The 21,145-nt window shown below is 49.9% G+C and overlaps 1 protein-coding gene across 2 annotated transcripts in view; it reads left to right on the plus strand.

Moving 5' to 3' along the window:
- Positions 1-21,145, plus strand: part of PCNX2 (pecanex 2) — a 143,630-nt gene that overhangs the window by 49,713 nt on the left and 72,772 nt on the right. For both annotated transcript variants that reach the window (XM_084757682.1, XM_084757683.1), the window contains exons 13-16: positions 3,273-3,444; positions 8,214-8,324; positions 9,305-9,396; positions 19,930-20,039. In XM_084757682.1, the coding sequence (XP_084613808.1) occupies positions 3,273-3,444; positions 8,214-8,324; positions 9,305-9,396; positions 19,930-20,039 (485 nt within the window). The remainder of the gene's footprint in view (positions 1-3,272; positions 3,445-8,213; positions 8,325-9,304; positions 9,397-19,929; positions 20,040-21,145) is intronic.

The raw sequence follows: 21,145 nt of genomic DNA on the forward strand, positions 1-21,145 counted from the left end.
CTACACAGAGAAACCCTGTTTGGGGGAAAAAAGAAAAGAAAAGAATAGACCAGGCTACCCTCCCTGATCCAAGCAGGTGTATCACAGGTATGGAGCAGGAAGCAGAGGGCTCCTTACTGTCACGGTGCGTGATAATCAGGGTCCTGTGCATGCTCGTCACAGCCATCGACTGGATTACAGGGACTTCTGAGTAGCTTCAGCCCTGGTTTGAGCTGGTGTCTCTAGAAGCTCTGGTGAGGAAGAGGAGGAGAGGCGCCCAGGCGTTTCCCCATGCAATGACATTTTCCAGAACAAGAGCCAGGCAAGGACCCATCTTCATCAATGTGAAATCCATCATGTCAGGGGAAAAAAAAAAAGAAAACAAGTGAGGAGAGAAGTCTGCTTTGCAATTCATGAGCTACCTTGCCTGTAAAAAGTGTGCAGGTGGCCGGTCACTTACTCCCAGGGGCAGGTGTCCCTGCGGGACTCTTATTTCTTTCTGGATCGTCCAACCTGCTCGGCCAACTGTCTGCTGCAGAGTGTTGGTGACGGGCAGGGCTGATGGGAAACCCAGACACACACAAGGTCAGCGGCCTCGAGGATGCTCCCAGGCACGCGACAGCATGCTGTGGGAGTTTAGGTTATAGGCCATACTGGGGAAACCGAGGGGATTTTAAAGAGACCGTTAGAATTCACCTAGTGGACCAGGTGAGAAAAAAAATTTTTTTATTAAAAACTTAAAATCAATCCTTGGGGGGTTTTGACAGCTGATGCAGGTGTGCACTCAGCAGTGGGGAGAGCAAGAATTTCATTAGTGAGGATTCTGGTGACTCAGGGAAGACAGGGTGGCTTGTGTGCTGGGTATGAGCAACATGCTAAGGATGGCACTGAGACCTCCCGAACACGGCATGCATAATCATGTAAGCCAGGACTCTGTGTTTGTTTTCATAAATTAGCATCGTGGATGACATGGTCACATGTTTCTATTGATAATAAAACTCCTGAAAGATGCCTGAGGGCGTTTCATATTGTTCAAGGTCAGAGACGGCCTATTCCTAGATGACGTATTTTAGTGTGTGTGTGTGTGTGTGTGTGTGTGTGTGTGTGTGTGTGTGTGTTAGCACGAAGACTGGACTACTCTGGGGTTAAGGTGGGGGGAAGGGGGCTGAAGTACAGTTTCTCACTGACCTGGAGCCTGCCAGGCTGGCCAGCAAGCCCCAGGAATCCACCTGTCTCACCTCCCCGGCACTAGCATTGTAGGCACACATGCCACAACACTGGCTTCTGGGCCTGGCACTGACGACCTCATCCTTGTAAGGCCAGCATTTCACTGACTGAGCCGTCCCTCCAGCCTACTAACTTCTGATAAGAGAAAGAGCCAGAACAAGTGACAGCTGTTTAATAACGCTTCCTAAACCACGTCAGTCTAAGGAAACGTCTCCCTGGCCCGGGCATGGAGTATTGACATACCACACAGCTATTTATACCGGCTACTTTATTTTGCTGCTTGCTTAGTGGAGAGGTTTAGATTTCATTCTGACTTTGGTCTTTTTTTTTTTAATGCAAAGAAAGTATTCTCTTGTGCTTATTAGTCCATGACCTACTTGGATTGTGAAGAAAATTCCCTGCTAGTGCAACAATCTTTTTTTCTTTTCTTTTCTTTTTTTTTTTTTTTAAGAGCAAGCCTGGCCTCAGGAACAAAGGCCAACGCTCTCTGTGACAGATGCTGGCATTGTCCTGTTGAAAGATGGTCTCCAAATAGGACTGTTTCTATTTTGGAAGCTGTGGCAATTTAAATCCCATTTCTAAATATAGCCCATTCAAGGCAGTGACTAAAAACACCTGTCTGAGACCATGCCATACTCCGCCCCTGCTGGTTGCACATAAGGTGGCTCAGGAATTGCAAAGCGCACTCTCCTCTGGGTTCATTATTGCTGCTTTCTTTTTTCTTTTCTTTAAATCATTCTTTTTCTAGAACAATGTTTTTCTGGAGTAAGCAAGTAGTGCCTCCTTGCTTGACTCAATTCCTTTTTAATTAATTAGTTAACAAGTAATTAATTAATTGTCATGTACACTGGTGTTTTGACTGCATGTATATCTGTGTGAGGGTGCCAAATCCTCTGGTAGAGTAGTTACAGATAGTTGTGAGCTGTGTGGTGGCTGGGAATTGAACTCAGGTCCTCTGGAAGAGCAGTCAGTGCTCCTAACCGCTGAGCCATTTCTTCAACCCTGTGGCTGCTTTCTTAAATTCTATGAATTGTGCGTTGGTTTCACAGCTGTTACAGTTTTGCTGGCTTTTGGCCTGGAAAGCCTGTGGCACAGAATCCCATCTCCTCATTTAAAAATAATTTATTATTTTATGTTTATTTATATTTTACTGTTTTATTATTGTTGCACATGTGTGTTTGTGTGTGGCGTGTGTGTGTGGCGTGTGTGTATATGTACGTGAGTGATGTACATGTGTTGTGTGTGTACTCGCTCACACCATGGTGCATGTGTGGAGCCAGAGGACGTCGTTGTGGAGTTGGTTCTCACCTTCCACCCTCATGTGACAGTCTGGGATGGAGCTTTGATCACCAGGCACCACTGTGCCATTTTGCCACTCCTTCCTTTAGTTTCCCACAGCCATTTCTTTCTTTTTTTTTTTAAGGGGTATTTATATATCTTTTAACAATATTTTAAAGGCTAAGATGAGGTCTGCAAAGGTTTTGTTTCCCCTCAGGTGAAAAGTGCTGCCAATAATTAGTCAAAAGAGCATGCTGGGTTTTTTGTTTGTTTGTTTGTTTTGTTTTGTTTTTAGCTAACTGTTCTGGCTGCTGCCATGTTAAGACTCACACCTGCAGCTCTGACCACAGCAGCTTTCTCTCCCGTCAGTTGCTTCCTGCCTTGAAGGCACTGAATCCCCGCTCACAATGCTATTTCTTGGTAGAGAATGCAAGTTAGAGGTATCTAACAGATGAAGGCTGCAAGGGGGCTTGCACTAGAAAGGAGCAAGGAGAAGGGGCGGCCCCCACACCCCACCCAGGAGAGCACTCAACTAGATTTTCTCTGCTGGCAGCAACTAAAATCTTGTTGGGCCTGAATGGCGACATCGTCTTTGATGGTCTCATTCAAGTCGGCCAAAGCAGACATCAAGCACTGCTTAAGCATCCGTCCGTCCGTCTCCTTTCCTGGTGTTTTGAGGGTGGGGATGGGAGTTGGGGTTAGTGCTAGTTGAATCATGTGGTGTAAGTTTGGGGGAGTCACTGAGTCAAAATAAGAGGTACAGCCCAGAAATTGTATTTGTTTTCTAGGGACACAACCAAATCATCGCCTACAGCAGGCCCATCTATTTCTGCGTGCTCTGTGGGCTTATCTTGCTTCTTGATGCAGGGGCCAAAGCCAGGCACCCTCCCAGCTACGTCATGTACGGCCTGAAGATCTTTACAACGGACACCCTTCAGTCAGTCAGGGACCACTTGATAGGTGAGTTTTGGGGTCATGGGGAGGAGTCTGGGGAAGGGAAGGTATGTCTCCCCTTTATCCTAACGGGAAAAGCTGGCACCTTTGACCACGGCTGTGAGGGGCTAAGTGTTTCCTCTTGGTTTGTGTCCATAGAGGACTCTGAGTCCAATGTAGCAGAGGAGGTTGGGGGAGAGATGGGGGAGCAGCAGGGCGGAGGCGGAGAGTAAGCTAGAACACACCCAGGCTGTCCTCCCGAACCCTAGAGCCGCAAGCACTGGCCACCATGTCTGGCTTTTTACGTGGTTGGGTGGAATTCACACTCTTGCTCTTTCAAGGCAAACACTCCGCCCACTTCTGTTACACCCCCATGGATGAACTGAACTGCCCAGCGCCAAAGGCCTGGAGAAGGTGCTTTAGAAAACCCCGGAGCTCGAGCAGGACACAGAAGCACAGGGGAATAAAAGGGTTGGAGGTTGGTCAGCGCCTCCTGTGAGGACAAGCGCCCACTCCTGCTGCTGGGTCTGCCGCCCTTGCCTTTGTCTGAAGGGCTGTAGTGGCACGCCTTTGTCTCCTCAGCCCACCGTCCCTCCCCCGAGGTCCTGCCCGCTGCAGTGGGAAGCACACAAACACACTTTAGAATGCTCCTTAGGATTTTAATTTAATTCAGCAGACCAATCGATTGCCTTTTCCAAGTAGCAGGTTGGAGCCCGTAGCTCAAGGTCACACAAGGAGCCGAGTATCAGAGGCAGCGGACATGGAAGGATGTGAGATGTCTGTGTCCAAGCGCATTTCCCACATGTGCCTCTTGGATACCTTTCCCCCAGATCACCATATGAACCACTGATTTTATTTAGTTCCATCTCTTAAAGGGACGAGGATGTGCCGGTTAACAAGAGCTCCCCTGGGCTTGCCCTCTGTTCCTCTCTCCTCTGTGGGCTCCTCTCCTCGGAGGCTCTTTTCCCTAAGTTTCACCTTCCTTCCTCTGACCTCCCTGACTTCACAGCACCCGACCGACCCGTGCGGCAGTAATCTGCTTCCCCTGGTCCTGGCTGATTAACGTCTCCTTGGCCAGCTTGTCTTCTCAGTGTGGATGAAGCAGAGACCCCACTTGGCCTCTCAGCACTGAAGCCCTGCCCTCCTCTCAGTGCCTGGAACCCATAGGCACCAGATAAGCCATGGCAGGGTGGGCTGAGTGAGGGATACCTCGGCAGTCATGAAGCACTCCGGAAGTTAATGAGTAAATGAGCGTTTGGAGTTCTTCCCACTCATAAATCAGCGGCAGCTCCCTTGACCCTCGGAGCTGGCTTCTTTAAAAAGACCATTTTACAGATAATCGTAAAACGAGACTTGAAGGTGCTGGGGGCAATGGCACAGGCCTCTGGCCCCAACACTTGGCAGAGGATCAGGAATTCAGAGTTGCTGTTGGCTAAAGAGCAGGTTGGAGGCCAGTGTGAGTTACATGACATCCTATCTAAAAGACAACAAAAACACAGCCCCCCCCCCAAAAAAAACAGAATAAAAAGGAGAGGGGGGAGGAGAAAGGGAAGGAGGGAGGGGGCAGGGAAGGAAGAGAGACCCCAGAGAGGCAAAGCCTAACACAGTTTTTCATTTACAAATTTATTTTTGTTTGGGTCCTGCTCACCCTCGCTTTTTACATTTCTTTACTTTTCTTCTCTGAGAAAGCCAGTGCCCTAAGTTCCTGGTGTGGCCCACTTTCCACAGCAGGAGAACCAGAGTTTCTTGGGGGCTCAAAAGGAAAGAGAGCTCTGCTTGGCTGAAGCCTGGGGTGTTTGCTTCGCAGTAACCGGCGCCTCCAAACAGGCCGCTGCACAGTGTCAGTTTGTTTTCCTTCCAGTCCTCCGGGGTGTGGGAGAGACGGAGTGTGGCTTTCTTACCTCCCTCCTGGAACATATCTCCTTAAAACTTCCTAGTACACGGTTGTCTGCTCCTGCAGTGACAGGTAAAAAACAGCAATAAGTAACGGCACAGGCTGACTGGATGGCATCTGTGGCGCAGATAGAAGAAAAGGAGAAGAATAGCAAGCCAAGTAAGAGGCAGGCGTTAGGCGCACTGATTTACACAGAGCACAACAGGATTGGAAGATGTGAAAGAACAAAGCAGAAGGGTGTGGGGATTCTTAGGGGGGCTCTGACTTTGTGGGAGCCGGCAAGGGCAACTCAAGGTCACCATGCTTTGTGCAGCCTCTTCTCCAGGAGAGCTGGAGATGTAACTGTTGCCACTGTCACCTCCAGGGGTCAGCTAGGAGAGAAGGAGAAAGCAAGGACTGTGAGGCTGGCAGGAGAGAAGCTCCTTTCCTGTCAGAAACCTTCCTGGGCTGCAGGGACATCATCCTGTCAGAACCAGGTGGAGAAGGGAAGCAGAAGCTGAGTCCGTGATCAAGTGCAGCTGGGCATCTTCCCTCTGCACAGCACAGCATCTCTCCTTCTGCTGTCTGTCTGTGGGCCCAAAGTGTGTGTGTGTGTGTGTGTGTGTGTGTGTGTGTGTGTGTATGGTGTGTGTGGTTGTGTGTGAAATGTTCACTTTTGTGTGTGTATGTGAGTGTGTATCTGTGTATGTGTGTGTGCATATGCATGTGTATATGTGTATGGTGTGTGGTTGTGTGTATGTGAAATGTTTGCTTACGTGTGTGTCATGTGTGTACATGAGTGTGTGTGCGGTGTATGTGTTCCTTGTGTGTGTGAGTGTGTTATGACGTTGCTTGTGTGTATGACTATGTGTATATGTATGGTGTGTGATGTTATGTGTTGTTGGTGTGTGTATATGTATAGTGTGTGAGGGAGTATGTATGTGTATGCATGTATCTGTGAGTGTGTGTGTACTTGCCCATGTCACAGCACATGTGTGACTCAGGGATCAACTCTTGGGAGTTAGTTCCTCCACCACGGGTTCTAGGGTCAAACTCAGGCCCCCAGGTTTGTACAACAAAGGCTTTTGCCCACCTCACCCCCTCGCCAGCCCTTACTGTGCTTTTTAAATCACAGTACAGCTGTGTCACTCCCCTGCCCTGGCTCCCTCTTTTCCTGTTCTCTTTTGTTGTTTGCTCGAGGCAGGGCTCTCACTGGGTAAACCAGGCTTCTCTTCAACTTGTGGCCAGGATGTGGCCTCAGCCTCCTAAGTGCTGAGATAGAGGCGTGTGGCACCGTGCTTAATTTTACAAGATGCAGGGAAGTGAACCTCAAGCTTCATGAATGCTAGGCAAGACCTCCGCTGGCTGAGCCACGTCCCAGACCCAATTGCCTCCTTTTAAAGGAGACTCTTCATACTGATTTATGGCCACAAGGGTCTTATCTTCATGACATGAACAGGTCCCATAACAACTAAGGCACAGCGGCAATAGGCCTGAGCATCCTTCAGAGGGGGGGACGTAAGAAAACCTATATGAGAACACAGTAAAAGACAAGAAAGAGCTAAGCACGCATGACCTGTGGTGACGCCACGGGCACCCCAAGCAGGACCACATGTGTCTGGCCCTCCCTGGGCTGCAGCCAGAACATGGGGAGTGGTCCCCGCAGGGCTTCTTCTTGGGGTATGTCTGCCTCCGACTGCATAGTCAGGCTCCCATCCTTAGGTGAGGAGAGGACAGCTTCAGGAGGTCAGATCTGCTGCTCAAAGAGCCCGCCAGTCTGGGACGCCTCCCTGGGCTCGAGGGATCACGTGTCCAACCACCAGGGACAGTGCAGGTGGGGAAGAGAGTGGGAGTGAGGGAAGAGCATCTCAAAGGCGAGGAGAGGAGGACAGATGGTAAATGATGAGGAGAGGTTGAGGTGGAGCTAGGGGTGGCAGGGGGTGGATGGATGGATAGGTGGATGATGGGTGGATGATGGGTGGATGATGGGGGGATGATGGGTGGATGATGGGTGGATGATGGGGGGATAGATGATGAGTGGATGGATGAGAAGTGCTGAGGATTGAACTCAGGGCCTCAAATATACACTCCGCTGCTCCCCAGCTGATCCAAATCCCCAGCCCTCTGCTAACTTTCTATTTGGAGATAGACTCTCAGTAACTTCCAAAGACTGGCCTCAAATTCACTCCATAGTCCAAATTGTCTTGGGTCTTGCAATCCTCCTGTCTCAGCTTGTTGAGTAGGTGCGATTATAGGCGCACACCTCCAAGCCCTGCAGGAATAACTTCCTCTGTGTGTTCCTTTTACTGCTGAACTGTGTGTATTCAGGGGATCGCCTTTTTCCTCCTTGTGAGAATCCCCTTTGCTAGGGGTCTGCTACATTTTAAAGGTTGTATCTGATGGAGGGGGGAAAGGTTGAGTGAACATGAGCTGCTCTTGGTGAAGGGGGTGGGGGTGGGGTAGGGTCAGCTAAAAATAGGCCAGAGCAGTGTGGCCCTGGCTCTACAACATCACCCAAGTCATGAGTATCTGGCCTTGTGGCTCTTTAACACAAGTGTGGCTCCCCCCACACCCCACTATCTCTTGTTTGTACATCTTTCTGGAATTTTCTCTGTCTTCTAACTCCCTCATCTTCCCAGGTCTGATTCTGTTCTGAGCTGCTGGCTGTTACCCTCCCTCCCTCCCTCCCACCCCTGAGCTCCTCCTTAGGTCCTGAGCCATCTGTGAGACCAGCCCTGGATAATGCCCTTTCTATTTTTTTCTCAGCCCCCAATGTCCTGGGTGAGAGGAGCCCCTGTTGACTCAGTTTCCCTGGGTGGGGTGGAGAGTCTGAAGGGGGGAAAGGTAGTGTTGTAGCCACGGCATGGCCATGGCCACCCCCTCCTCCCCTCAGCTCACAGCCGCCTCTGTCTGTTTATTCCAGTGTTTTTGTGCTGCTTCCCTGTGCTCTCCCTCCTTGGGCTCTTCCCTCAGATCAACACCTTCTGCACCTACCTCCTGGAACAAATTGACATGCTGCTCTTCGGAGGCTCCGGTGAGTCTGTGCTGCTCGCCCTGGGAAGGGTTGTAAGTTAGGACTAGGTCTAGTAGCCCCAGGGACGGAGGGCTGGGGCAAAACTGGAAGCTTTGCTTCATCCTGAGGCCCAAACCTGCTTTAGTTTGGATTTCCATAGAGTCAGAAGTGGCCGCCTAGAAAAGGAAAAAGCAAAGATACAGGGGAGGGGAGGGCATCCCTTGGTTTGGAGTGAGGGAGTGAGTCAGTCCCTTCAAACTATTCTTTAGAAGAAGGGTGTGTGTGGGGGGGTGTAGGGTGTGTGGGTGTATATGTGGTGTGTGTGTATGTGGTGTGTGTGTGTGTACACATGCATGCATCATTGTGGGACTAGGTCAGTGTGTACCTGTAATGTCATGTGTGTATGTATGTGTGTGTATGTGTATGTGTGTATGTGTGTGTATGTGTATGTGTGTATGTGTGTGTGTATGTGTGTGTGTGTACACGTGCATGCATCATTGAGGGAATAGGTCAGTGTGTGTCTGTAGTGTGTATGTGTACATGGTGTGTGTATACATGTGTGGTGTGTCTGTGTGTGTATGTGTGTATGTGTGTGTGTACACGTGCATGCATCATTATGGGAATAGGTCAGTGTGTGCCTGTAGTGTCATGTGTGTGTGTGTGTGTGTGTGTGTGTGTACACGTGCATACATCATTGTGGGAATAGGTCAGTGTGTGCCTGTTGTTGTTGGTGTGTGTTGTGACAATTCCTATGAGCCTTGACAATCTTTCCCCCGAAACACACATGACCCCAGTGTTTCCTGAGAGTGACATACATGACTAATCCTTGGTTCTGTTGTTCTGAGGATAGTCAGTTTTATGGTCACACTCTTCCCTACCCTAGCGGGGACCCGTGTCTTTGGACGGCTCCCATAGATAGGCAACTTATCCTGAAAGCCATGGCCCCTCCCTGCTTACACCTCTGCCTCGTCTAGTAAGCTGTGGTGGTCTCTGTATTGCAGCCGTTTCGGGGATCACATCAGCTGTGTACAGCGTGGGCCGGAGTGTCCTGGCGGCCGCCCTGCTCCATGCCGTCTGCTTCAGCTCTGTGAGAGTAAGTGTGCCGTCACACCTGGGGAGGGGGGCGTCAGCCGGTGCCGCTCAGCGCATTGTTTTAGTCAGATCTTTTTAAATTATAAAATAAATGAGATATAAGCATCTGGGAGCGGGTGACAGGGCCTGGCTGAGTTTGCAGACAGGTCATCACCATACCTGGCTTGTCCTAGGGTGTAAGCCGCACCTACCCAGTCCCCCATGACATCCCTGCCATGGTCAGGGGCATCAGGAAGACTATTGCTGGCCGTGGGAGTCAATGCCACCCACATATCCATTTTGCTTTTTCTGAAGTAGCACCCCAAATAGGGTGGGGATTCACCTGCATCAAGCTGTGTGGGCCAGGGGATGGGACGGGATGGGACGGGACAGGACGGGATTGGATGGAACAGGATGGGGATGGGACAGGATGGGATGGGATGGGATGAGGTGGCCACAAGCATCTAGAATCTAGAGTGTAGTGGACTTCAGAGTTCCTCAGACCAAGAAGAGCAAACCCCAGGGCGTGGCCACGGAAACTAGAAAAGTACAGATGCCAGAAGCCCAGGATACTCTGTCAGAAGTGTAACTGCTGCACACATACGGCCCAACAACACACGAACACACAGTGTGGCTGTGTAGCTGCTGCACACATACGGTCCAACAACACACGAACACACAGTGTGTGTAACTGCTGCACACATACGGCCCAACAACACACGAACACACAGTGTGCCTGTGTAGCTGCTGCACACATACAGCCCAACAACACACGAACACACAGTGTGTGTAACTGCTGCACACATACGGCCCAACAACACACGAACACACAGTGTGGCTGTGTAGCTGCTGCACACATACGGCCCAACAACACATGAACACACAGTGTGGCTGTGTAACTGCTGCATACATACGGCCCAACAACACACGAACACAGTGTGGCTGTGTAACTGCTGCACACATATGTCCCAATTGTACATGTGCACACAGTGTGGCTGTGTATCAGTCAGGCTCTGAGTAATTTTGTATCTTTGGTGGAAGGACAGGGGTGTGAACAAGAGGAAGCTTTCTAGATCCTTCTCCGTGAGAGGAGTCCATGATCAGCATCTAAATGGAAGGAGGTCAGGACTAGGAGAGCTGCTTGTGTGGGCGCAGGACTAAGTGGGGGAAGGAGACACAGCGCTAGCCATGGCGTGCAGAAGCAAGCACAGCTACAGCCATGGAGGCCGTGTGCACTGCGTTCTCCAGGTTCCCAGCCCTGAGGCAGGATTCTGACAAGGGGGACAGAGGCCAGGGAGGTCTGTGTCACCTGAGGAACTAACTGGCTTCTGTTGCTTAGTACAGAACACACGACAAGTAGGAACAGAATATTAATGGCCCTAGTTGTCATTTTAAACACCTTTTGGTAAAAAAAAAAAAAAAAAAAAGTAAAGCAATTCGCATTTCTTTCTTCTCCTCTGTGAGTGCTGACTTTTCAGATGGTCCCACGTTGACTCTCTGCTTTCCCATCTGGCACCTGTTAAATGCTGGGAAGTGACTTAAGTGTGAATTCACATGGGGGTGGTACTGGGAGGGAAGGAAAGTCCAGCCATCTTCCACAAACACTGTATTAATTAGGGTTTTCTAAAGGATCAGAGCTAACAGAGTGCATCTCTCTCTGTCTCATTCATGAATATATATGGAATTTATTAGAATGGCTCGCAGGCTGTGGCCCAGCTAGTCCATCAGTGACTGTCTACCAATGGACGGTCCGGTGGCTGATGTCTCAGCTGGTCTTCAGGACACTCTGGAACCCTGAAGAAGTTGGCTCTAACACCAGTGAAGGAGTGGACTTGCTAGTGAGCGTGCGAGCGAGTAGGCAGAGAGCAAGCTTCCTCCTTCTGTCTTCTTCGTATGGCCTGCTGGCAGAAGCTGGGGCCCAGACTAAAGGTGCATCTTCCCACCCAGATTAAAACTTGGTCTTCCCAGTGGGGTGCAGTGGCGCGCGCCTATAGTCCCAGCACTTGGGAGCCAGAGACAGGCAGATTGCTATGAGTTCAAGGCCAGCCTGGTCTACAGAGGGAGTCCAGGACAGCCAGGGATACACAGAGAGACCCTGTCTCAAAACAAGATGTCTTCCTACTTCAAATGACTTATTAAAAAAAATCCCTCACACATGTACCCAGCCACTTCGGTTTTAGTTAATTCCAGAGCAGCTATCACACTGGTCGCCCCAGAACTGGGGTGTGTGGATCCCTTCTGGGTGTTCCTCCCACCTTCCCTTCTTCAGTGTGATGGACGGATGCGTCCTCACAAACCACAGCTGCATGTCAGCTGCCTGGCCGGGGGCATGTCTCTCTCTAGCTAGGTTCCAGTTTGTGCTTATTACCTTGATTTATTTTTGTTATTACCTTGATTTATTTTTGTTGTCGTTGCCCACGGTGACCGGGAGATAAAGCCCAGCACAGCTGCAAGGAGCCTAGGAAATCCCTATTTTAGGGACCAACACTCCTGGACAATGACGCAGAAAAGAAGTCCAGGGCATGTCAGAGTGATGCAAAGTTATCCAGTTTATTAAGCACAGAGATGAGACACTTTACACAGGGGGACATTTAAAAAGAGAATTACGTAGGAGAACGGCAGTGTGCTCCGAAGACATAACTATGGGTTCTAAGAGAGAAACACTCCCTCTTGGCCTCGGCAGAGGCGATAATGTGATCGGAGTCTTGTGAAGTTACTTTGCCCAGAGGACGTAATTTATAACCAGACGCAAAGAGTAAGCAACATTCACAAAGGAAGTGAAGTTTCAATTTGTCTCTCACCGTATGAGCTGGCTTCTTTATTTCTCTTGAAGAATTTCCTTTTTGAGTGAAATCTTACAGGGTATGAAGGGCTTTATATGAGTTTAAGGACGAGAGAGGGTTGCTGGTGAGGTTACAGTCAGAGCCTTGGACGTTCTGGGCCTGAGTCAGCGTGGTCACGTGACATTTTTGCCTGCTGGTTTTAGATGTCTTTTGTAAGACAAGCGTTGCCTCCGAAGGCATTTTCCACCTCATCAGTTGTGTTGATGCTTTCTGACTCACAACTAACAAGAAACACAGAGCAGATGCCGGGATGGGGCGCCGTCCTCTCAGGCGTCCCTGCCTTTCTGTCAGCATCGTTGTGGGGCGACCGTGAGTTGGTTTTGCCCTCGGGAATATTAATTAGAAAGGAAAATCTGATCCATTTTTAATCTTATATTCTCTTTGGCTCACCTGAGATAGTTGCAAATCACACAAAGCAGACCCCGCCCCCCCCCCACTCCATGACTTACACGTTTGACAGTGACACACAAAAGACACTAGAACATTTGCTCCCTGAAGAAATGGCTCAGCAGTTAATTAGCCAGGATTTCTATTTGTCTAGGTAAACCTAGATTGCTATTTTTTTTTATTATCTGTTACAAAAAAAAAAATTCTGCTTTATTGCTGATGAGAGGACCCAGAGGCTGAAGCACATTGTTATAATTTAATGCGTCCCAAGCGTCATTAACAATGCCTTGTAGGAGGGTTTCTTCCCCCACCCCACCCCCACCCCAGCACTCAAGGATCATAGCCTGTACGTGAACACCTGCCCATATGCAGGATTTACAGTCTAACTGTAGATGTATAATAAACCATAGTTCTAGAATACGGGTTTTGGGGTGCACTGATGTTCTCCCAGCAACCGCTCGGGAGAGTCCGAGGTCTTTGCCGACTCCAGCTGTCCTCCTAACCCTGTGAAGTGCAAACGATCTGGTTCATCAGAACAATACACAGTCGGATAAGATCCCTGCCCGTCTCTGGAACTGGAGTTCACAGAAGGGTCCTCAGTGCTTGCTGGCTGCCTTTTATTACGTTCCCTGACCAACAAGGATGAGCCCAGCATTTCTCTATTCCAAAAGTGAACTTGGAGCCCAGGGTACTGTGGTGATTTGCCCAGGGGTTCATACATAATGCACAGCTCTTTCTCCCACTTGCAATGAGTTAGTGAAACCCACGCCATGGGGATCTCGGTGCTATTGAACTTAGGGGCTCACGTCCTGAGCCCTAACAGGCCAGGATCGCCCACCAGCCCTCAATAAGCCAATTAAAGGAGCCAAATTAATAGTGAAAGCAGAGAAGGGAGATGTGTTCCACGTGGGTGCGTCTGAAAGAGGAGCAAAGAGATCCAGTGGCCCCCAAGTCTGTCTCTGGGGGGTGCCCTGGCATGAGTTATGCATAACTGAGCGATCCAGCCAGGGTGTGCTCCTACCCACTGTGTCTCAGCTGTAAGTGTCTCCTGTAAGGCTATCTGACAAGTTGTAAATGGTTTTTCCAGGAGGGGAGCTTTTCCTCTGAGCCGAGCAGGAGATCCCTGGGGCAATTCTAATGTCTTATAGTCTGTCTTTCCTTCCCGTAGCCGGGGTGACCGAGGAGAGGGGCACAGGCATCTCTCTAGCCTATAAGCGTTCCCTCCAGACAGCCTGGTCACGTTGAGTTTGAGTGGGTGAAAATGAAGAGTAGCTGACAGGTCCCAGTCAGACAGGGTGGCCTGTGCCGCCCGAAGGCTGCCTGGCCTGCAGGGTCTGAGCAGCTGCCGCCCCTGGAATGTGGGCAGTAGGGGGCGGTGGTGCTAGATTTTGTAGACATAGGCAAGGTCTCCAATCGAGTAACTGATTTAAAGTAACATGTAATCTGAAAGGTTTGTCCTGGGTGGGTCTGGCCTCTTCAGAGGAGCCTTTTAAAGGAGGATGTGGGGATCTAAAGAGGAAAGAGACAAGTGGAAACCTAAGTGTGTGGTTTTGAGGGAAACAGTGGCATCCTCTGTGGCTCAGAAGAGAGCCATGTGACCTGAGGGTGTCCTCAGAGCCAGAATGTTTCCCAGCAGCCAGGCAGCTGCAAAAGAGGGACAGCCATCCTGTAGCTACGTGAAACTGAATTCTACTGGCATCCAGGGAGGACCTCATGCCTCAGATAAGCCCCGAGGTTCAGTCACACTGATTTCAGCCTGGTGTGACCTCAAGCCGAGAACCCAACCTGGGAAACTACAGTACAGTGGGCCGCCATAAGAGACTGAACACGGATGACAGTGCTGGGTATACATCACAGACCGGGGTGATACTACCAGGAATGTGTTAGAAAATACGGCTGGGAAGGTGCCTCAGTCAGGAAGTGCTCGTCTGGCAAGCAGGAGGATCTGAGTTCGATCCCCCAGAGCCTGTATAATCCCAGCGCTGAGGAGGCAGAGCCCGGCAGATCTCTGGAGCTCAATGGCCAGCCTAGTCAATCAGAAAGCACAAGCCAAGTGATTCCTGTGGCGGTGGGAGAGGAAATTGTCCCCCGTCTATGGCAGTTTATCCGTCTCCCCTGCAGAGTCCAGGGGGATGGTATTGGCTTGTCAGTCTTTACCTCAGGCTGGGGTCCCTGTGCGTAAGCCATAAACCAGAAGTCATGCAGACTCATAGCCACCAGCACAGAGTGAGTGGCAGCTGCCTCCGGCCGGAGAGGTGGAGGGAGCAGCACACTCTGCAGCCAGTCACATTGTGGCTGTTGAGATGCAGTTGCTTGGCGGTGAGCACTCTTCATGGGCCCCCGCTGCAGACTGTAATTTATCTGATACTTGTTAACTGTTACTGTGCATCTATTCCTGGTGTGTGTGGACACACACGCTGCAGCATGCGTGTGAAGATTAGAGCATGGCTCTCAGAACTGCGGCTTCTGGGGTGGAACCCAGGTCACCAGGCTTGCACAATAGGCACCCTTATGGCCCGAACCTTCTCACCTGCCCATATGTATTTCAGGTTTTAGATTTTGTGTTCCTGCTGAAGTGAGCGTCACATAAAAGGTGTTATATAATAAAGTCTTGGATTGGAAATTTATTAGTAGCATAAAATAATAAAAATGCCAGTTTTCCAAGAAGTATGTGTGTGGGTGTATGAGTGTGTGAGTGGATATGTGTGGGGGGGGGTGTAAGTGTGTGGGTGTATGAATGAGTGTGTTGAGTGTGGATATGTGAGTGTGTGTGAGTGGGTGAGTGTTTGAGTGTGTGGGTCTATGAGTGGGTATATGTGTGAGTATGTGGGGTGTGAGTGGGTGTGTGCATGTGTGCCTGCACGGGTTTATCCATCTAAGTAGGCTTGCACACTTGTGACGCATCGTCCCACCTAACTCTGGCCATCTCATTTTTGCCAACATCCAACCCTAGACGTGAATATTGTTTTGCCTCATAAACACATGGTGTTTTCCTCCAAAAGGAAACCACACTGTGAAGTACGAATCTCTTCCCACTCAGTGGTGGACGAGTGTCTTGCCACATTTGTTAACAGGCACTTTGGTTCGATTACCGGGGAAATCTTGAATCCCTGATGTGGCTCAAACACAGTGCCAGGCACTGGCAGCTGGGCCGGGGGCGGGAGCTGGCCTGGGAAGCAGGCGGAGCTAACTCAGAGCCTGCGCCCCCACACAGTGCAAGGACCCGACTGTGTCTCTGAGTCCCACTGCAGGGCCTTCTCTTTAGATGAGCTTTCAGAAAAGAAAAAAGAAAAAGTCGCGAAAGGACTTATGTCAGACCCGTGAGGCGCGGATCTCGGCCACACCCTTTGATGGGATGTGAGGAACTTATTTCTTCAAACAGAGCACATTTAAATCTGATCTAAAGAGCCCAGTGGTGAGATTTGGACCAGTTTGTATTCGCTAATTCTCAGGCCCATAAATTCCGTCGTAAGGGCTGCCCACGTGTCTCGGAGGCAAGGCCGACGATGCCCCTCTTTCCAGCGCTTCTGTGCTGAGAGGCGCCTCGCCCGCTCTCACCTAAGCCTTCCTCCCCGGCACACGTGGAACGCGCTGCAGCCGCACTGTCAGGCTATTAGACAGTTTTATTCCTGCCTCAAAAATATTTCAAGGCCTGGGGGAGCTTTATGAAACCAGCTCTCATCAATCCATAGCCTCTCCAATTTAGGGGCTCACGAGACACAGCGCAAGGCAATTACAGTGTTCGTTTTGAAGCAAGCAGTCCTGTGGCGGATGCTTCGTTACCCATGAGTGATCGATGAGCTAAAACCCAGAGTCCTGGGCGTGGGGAGAGGGCTCAGCATCAGGAGCCCCTGCCACGCATCCACAGGACCTTAGCTTGGTTTCCAGCACCCTGTAGGGTGACTCCAACCACATGTCTCCAGGATCTGATGTCCTCTTCTGGCCTTGCCTACACTGGACACACACGGACACACACACACCAAGTCTTTAAAGAATAAAATGAAATCTGACCTCCCTTTGAAACTGGCATGCATTTGTGAGCCTGTGTGTTTTTGTGGCTGTGAATACAATAAATGTGAAACATCAACCCCTCTCTCCAGCTTCACACGCTAGCCTAGGCTGGCTCCAAATTCATGGCAGCCCTCCTGCCTCAACCTTCTGTGAGCTAGGATTTTGATGTGAGACACTACTCCTGGCTTTAATAAATTCAAGACTGTTTCATGTGTTTCAAATACAAACGTTTATTTTAACACCTTCCCCATTGCCCGGAAAGGTCAGCAAAGCTCCCCTCAGCTCCCCTCAGCTCCCCTCAGCTCCCAGCCTCTGTTGCTCCTTGCAGGAGCTTGTGGCATCTGAGTTCACTGGCACTGAGCACAGGGATGGGCGGCTTCAAAATCATTCTCAGGCCACTTGTTTTTCGGTGTGTGTGTGTGTGTGTGTGTGTGTGTGTGTTTTGTTTTTTCTGAAAATGTCAGTGTCCCCTTCTTTGTCTTCAAGTAACAGTTAAACATCTTTGCCTGCTTCTCTTTGGTCTTCTTTTTAAACCACGTCTCTGATATGACACATGTGGCTTATTGGAGCCCATAGCTCCCTTGGTACTCTGTGGCTGCAGACCCCGCCCCCTCAAGCCTCAGCACCATCCTCCTTTAGTGAGGAGCGGGGAGGTACTCATGTTTTTCATGCAATGCACTATGCACAGTTCTAAGGTTCTGAGGGCACAGCACAGTGTGCTGGCTGCAGAGAGCACTGCTGGTGGCTCTCTTAACACGTGCTGGTGCCCTGCGTTCTTACTGCCTCCTTATATGCTCAGCTCAGAGACCCCTCAAGACTCTCAAATGGTCTTACTTGAAGTTGGCAGAGTTGGGGAAATTTTGACCCTTGGCATATGAAGGAGCAGGTCATGTCTCTGGCCTTCCTGTCCTGGCTTTCTTCAGAAATTGGGGGGAGAGAGAGGCATGAATATGTGCACATGTATGCACATGTACATGTATGCTTGTACATGCATGCACATCTACCTCCATTGACTTCACATGCCAAGTAAGCATGGGGCAGGAGAGGGCCAGGGACCCAGGAAACCTGCAGTCAGCCTTTCCCCATCTGCAGGAACTGGGAAGCTGGGCTTTTCCTCAGGACTTAAGTGATGTTTGAGATTAGGCTTTGAGACGTGCAAGCCCATACATGGAGTGAGGACACATAGACACTGCCCGAAGGCTGACCACAGACAACGGAGGAGCCCATAATACGTATCTGGTATGAGTCAGCTAAAGGTGGCTGGCACCGGGCATCTGGGAACTCAGTAAACAATGACATAATCCCGTAGATGCCCATCTCTGACAAAATGCCCCATTTGTGTGATCTTATGCAAGTATAACCTTGAGGTGAGAAGTGAGTGCCCTCACCAGCCTGTCTGTGTTCGTGTGTCTGCCCGCCTGTGCCCTCATCAGCCTGTCTGTGTACGTGTGTCTGTCCGCCTGTGTGCCTGGTAGCCTGGCCTTGCTTGAATAAACGGTATTTCATCTGCCCACATGTCCTCAGATCTACAGCTTCCCAGCCTCCATGATGCTTCTGTTTTTGCTTCAGAGCTTGGACCTCACATCGCCCACCTCACTCTTCTGCTTGGACGCCATTCCAGACCATTTTTCTAGCATTCTTCATTAGAGCTAACGTATTTGTGTATGTTGTGGTGATAAAAGACACTGACCAAAAGCAGCTTAAGGAATAAATGGTTTATCTGGCTAACAAGCCAGGTTACGGCCCACCACTGTAGGGAAATCAAGGCAGGAGCTTAAGGTGTCACAGCCATAGTCCAGAGCTGGGAGACTAAGCAGCCACATCTCCAAGTGCCCGTTACCACTTGGGTAGCTTTCTTTGCTCTTGTGCAGTCCAGACCCTCCAGCCTAGGAACGGTGCCGCCCAAGGTGGGGTAGGTCTTCCTACACCAATTATCAGCCAAGACAGTTCCCAATAGACATGCCCGCTGGGCATTCTGACCTAATAGTTCACTAGTAACACCCTGTCCCCAGGTGATTCTAAGTCCCGTCAAGGTAACAGCTAAACGTAGCCAGCCACAACAGGTCTGCATCCTAATGTGTGTGTTGGGGGTTGGGGGAGGGGGGGCAGTCAGTTGCTCAGAGTCACTTCATTAGTCCCTTTCATGTGTATTCAGTGGTTTTCATGGCAGGGCATTGACTAAGGGGTGAGGTGAGGGTGCCTGCTGCTGACGAGCCTGGCCAGGGGTTGTCCTTCAGTGATGGGCTCTTCTGAGGTACGCACAGGAGCATCTGAGATGATGACAGACATGGCCTCTGGGTGACATCCAGAAACGCCATGTAAACAAGGCACAGGAGGCAGCCAACGCTGTCAGGTCACAGTGAGGCTGAGGAAATCACAGTTGCCTCGTATGGTGTTAACTTTCCCCAAGGAGATGCGGACAAATGTCTATTCACTACCCAGAGGCACCAACAGCCGACGATGGAAGGGTCTTCCTAAGTCTAGTTGAGTGAAGCAAGGTGTTTATTTGCATTGCTTACAGGATCACAGGGGAGCACCGTACAGCCACACTACAGAGGACTCCCACCGAGGCATGGGCGACGCTTTCTCCGTAGCCGCCTCACTTACCCTTCCGTGCTCTGTAGTCTCACACAGCGTCTCCTGAGATCGCATGCAGCATGGATGGAATCCCATGTAGCTGGGAGGATGTACAGGGAGGTGTGGTTGATCTCAGGCGAGGGTCTAAGGCTCCTCTTGTGAGGGAGCTCTAACAGGCTCCCCCTGTTGTGGGTCTCCTGATTTCTTGCAGGTATTCCCAGCTTTTCTGACCAGAGTGTCAGTGGCTCATGGGAATGTAGCTCAGTTGGTAGCGTGCACAAAACACCAGGTTCCAACCTCCTTACATCACATTACCAAACGAGGTGCTGCCTGGAATTTCAGTGCTCAGAAAGTAGACGTGGGGTATGTGTGGGGGATCAGAAGCTCAGCTATGCAGTGAGTTCGAGACCAGCCTGTGCTTCACAAGATTCTGTCTCAAAAGCCAAAGCCAAACCAAAACAAAAACGGTGGTCGTGGTGGTTGTGCTGGGAGGACAGTGACGTTGTGGCTGTTGTCATGACGCCTTGCTGCTCCCTGTTCATGCAGGTGGCTGAACAGTCCACACGTTCTGTACCTACTCACTGCCTGATAAAGCCCTGACCGAGGAGGACTGCAGCGCTTGCTCAGTGCTTTGCTTTTGTGGTTGGTAACCGAAGGCTCTAAGTGCAGACACCCCGTTCACTGTGCAACGGAGGCGAGCCACCATGTCTCTCAAGCAGTCTGCTGTCTTTCTGCAGGAACCGTGGAGCACACAGCACATCCCAGCGCTGTTCTCAGCCTTCTGTGGCCTCCTGGTTGCAGTGTCCTACCACCTGAGCCGGCAGAGCAGTGACCCATCTGTGCTCCTGTGAGTAGCTGTCCAGTGTTCCTTGTGTGTGTGTGTGTGTGTGTGTGTGTGAGAGAGAGAGAGAGAGAGAGAGAGAGAGAGAGAGAGAGAGAGAGAGTGTGTGTGTGTGTGTGTGTGTGTGTGTGAGTGTATGTTTGTGTGTCAGTGTGTATATAAATGTGTGGATAAGTGTTGTGTGTGTTGTTGTGTGAGTGTGTGTGTGTGTATCAGTGTGTATATAGATGTGTGGATAAGTGTTGTGTGTGTTGTTGTGTGAGTGTGTATATGAGAATGGGTTTGTGAGTGTGTTTGCGTGTGTATGGGTGTTTGTCAGTATATGTGTATATGAGTGTGAGTGTATTGTGAGTGTGTGTTTGTGTATCAGTGTATATATAAATGTGTGCATGAGTGTTTGTGTATGTGAGTTATGTGTGAGTGTGTTTGTGTGTGCATGAGTGTGTGTTTGTGAGTGTATGTGCGTATGACTGTATTGTGTTTTTATGCGTGTATGAGTGTGTGAGTTGTGTGTGAGTGTGTGTTTGTGTGTCAGTGTATATATAAATGTGTTGTGAATGTTTGTGTGTGTGAGTTGTGTGTGTGTGTTTGTGTGTGTACGAATGTTTGTGTGAGTTGCATATGAGTATCTGTGTGTGTATGAGTGTGTGTTTGTGAATGTATGTGCGTATGAGTGTATGTGACTGTATTGTGAGTGTTTATGTGTGTGTAAGCATGTGTATGAATGAGCATATGTTTGTGTGTGAGTGTGTATATGAGTGTTTGTGAGTGTGTTTGTGTGTGTATGAGTGTATGTATATATATATGGATGTGTGTCAGTATGTGTGTTTGTGTGAGTATGTATTTGTATGTATATATGAGTGTGTGTGTGAGTGGGGGTTTGTGTGTGAGAGTGTATTTGTGTGTGTGTGTAAATGCATGTCCACATGTATGTGAGCGTAGAGGCCAGAGGTCAACTTCATGTGTCATCCGTCTAGTGTGGTTCACCATTTTCTTTTGGGACAAGAGTCTCTCGCTGGCCTGGAGCTTGCCCAGGGACCTGGCCATGTCTGCCTCTCTGCCACTGGAATTATAAATGTGTGATAGCACACACAGAATTTTTACAAAAATTC

This window comes from Acomys minous, assembly GCF_964271855.1.
Source record: "Acomys minous genome assembly, chromosome: 14".
NCBI lineage: Eukaryota > Metazoa > Chordata > Mammalia > Rodentia > Muridae > Acomys > Acomys minous.